Source organism: Alligator sinensis, unplaced genomic scaffold (genome assembly GCF_000455745.1).
Source record: "Alligator sinensis unplaced genomic scaffold, ASM45574v1 scaffold610_1, whole genome shotgun sequence".
Lineage (NCBI taxonomy): Eukaryota > Metazoa > Chordata > Crocodylia > Alligatoridae > Alligator > Alligator sinensis.
Window position 1 is genome coordinate 527,898 of NW_005842348.1, and position 2,079 is coordinate 529,976.

The following is a 2,079-nucleotide window of genomic DNA, read 5'->3' on the forward strand; positions in this document are numbered from 1 at the left end:
GCAAGTTGGGGGGATGACAGCCATGCCAGACCAGGCCAGGCTGCAAAACCACTTGACAGAAATAGTTTATGGGTCAAATCTGGAGATACTTTATGGGTAAAGGCCAAAGCAGATCACAAGTTGTGGGTCTGCACATTTCTGGACGTGATTTGAGAAATCTCCGGGGCAAATTTCTGTAGCTCACCATGGCAGGGCGGGTTGAAGAAGCATTAGAGCTATGGCTAGTGGCTCTGCATCATCTAGAAACATCTCATGAAAACAGAGCATTTCCAAAGCAGTGCATTATTATTTTACACAGTGCTGTGCATGTCTATGGTGTCTTCAAGGCTTGTATGAAAACCAAGAGTCAAACTCTGCCTTGGTGAAAGTTGGCATAACTCTAGGGAAACTGTTATAGCTGCATCTGTTTTCTTTTGGGCTGAACTAGGCCACAGTCCCTGCCCTGAAGAATTTACAATCTAAGCAGCTGGACAATGAATCCAAAAGAAAAAAATATTCAGTTACAATTCATCTTCAGATGATGTACTAGACCAACCCTCTGACAGAGCATATGCATGCCATATACAAGTATGTACCACAATCTTAACATACAGCAGGCCACATGAGCACCCACCTTTGGGTTTTCATTTGCATTCTTCATGATTGTCCTCCAGGCCCTATTCATGGTTTGGTAGCGTTTGCTTTCTACAGGCAGTTGTCTATTGATGTCCTCTGAGCTAAAGATGGGCTCCAGGTACAGCCAGGAGCGTTGGCATGTCAGCCACTCCTCCAGGACATCCTGATAGGAAGGCAGGTCATTGAGTCAAGAGGTCTGTTACATAAGCACATTGGCCAAAATATTTAAATTATGCATAAACTGAGCTGTTACTGGAGATACAGGCAAACACCTATTGAAACTCTACCCATAACACTAAAAAAATACAGCCACGGGCTCTGGGTAATTATTACTGTATTTAAAAATATTAAACAGTAGCTATCATTGACTGGCTCAATGATCAACACCAGCTGGGATGGATGGGCACAGTTCACATCTGCACATTGGTCCCACCCTTTCCCCATCTAAGTAAATGTTAAAAATCCCACTGAATTAATGTGTAAGATCAGGCACTTAGAGCTATTGTTACTGGGCATGTCTACACATGCATTTACTCCAGCCTAGATTTACTCTGGTGTAAACTAAGCCGCAGTAAGGGTTTTCAGGCAGATATTTACATATGTAGGGATTAGGGAGAAGATTTGCACCCAGTTCCCTGTAGCCCTGCAATGGGCCCCTGCTGTCACTGGGGAGAGCTCCAGGTTCCCCCTCATGCTAGCCCAGGGGCTGGCAGGGTGTACTGGGCCAGGAGACAGTTGTCTCCTGGGTCCAGGGGGGCACTTCCTGCTGCTGGGGCAGGGACAAGTCCCACTGCCCCAGCAACAGGGAGCTCCTGACCCTAGCTCCCCGACCAGGGGCACAGGGCTTAGAAAGAGCTCCAGGAGAGGGGCAGGTCCCAGACCCCTGCCCCAGTCTGCCGATGGGTTAGCTGGCAGCTAGTTTGCTGCTAGCTGCCTCACTGGCAGACTGGGGCAGGGGCTGGGACCTACTCCACCCCTGCAACTCCTTCCAAGCTCTGTGCATCAATCACCCAATTGGGGTATGGGGCTGGGACCTGCCCCTGACTGAGACAGTTCCCGGCCAGCCCTGGGCTGCATGGGGAAGTCTGCATGTGCAGCCTGGAGCTGGCTGGCGACTGACTGTTACAGTTTCAATGATAGGTTCAAGTATCCCTCACCTCTCAGGCTCAGAAGTAGGTGAGGACATTTTATCTGCTGCTTCTCATGATCAGTGGGCACATGGGTGCATAACAATTTTCTTTAAGATAGGAAGAACACAGGTTTCCATATGCCCAGCCCCATATGAGAAGTGCTTTTATGGAGAGATTTGAATTAAAACAGATTTTCAAGTCACTCAAAAAAGAACCTGGGTGCTCCATTTCCACTAAAATGAACAGAAAATCAATAGCTAAATTTCCAACACTAAGACTGTCAAAGCTGTCTTAAGTTTTAAAAGAGGAATTCCTATTTTTGGTTTTGGTTGTA

The 2,079-nt window shown here is 47.2% G+C and overlaps 1 protein-coding gene across 1 annotated transcript in view; it reads right to left on the bottom strand.

The window, feature by feature from the left end:
• Nucleotides 1–2,079, bottom strand: part of DNAH1 (dynein axonemal heavy chain 1) — a 176,203-nt gene that overhangs the window by 114,566 nt on the left and 59,558 nt on the right. Inside the window, exon 22 of the mRNA XM_006028963.3 lies at nt 614–778. Within this exon, the coding sequence (XP_006029025.1) occupies nt 614–778 (165 nt within the window). The remainder of the gene's footprint in view (nt 1–613; nt 779–2,079) is intronic.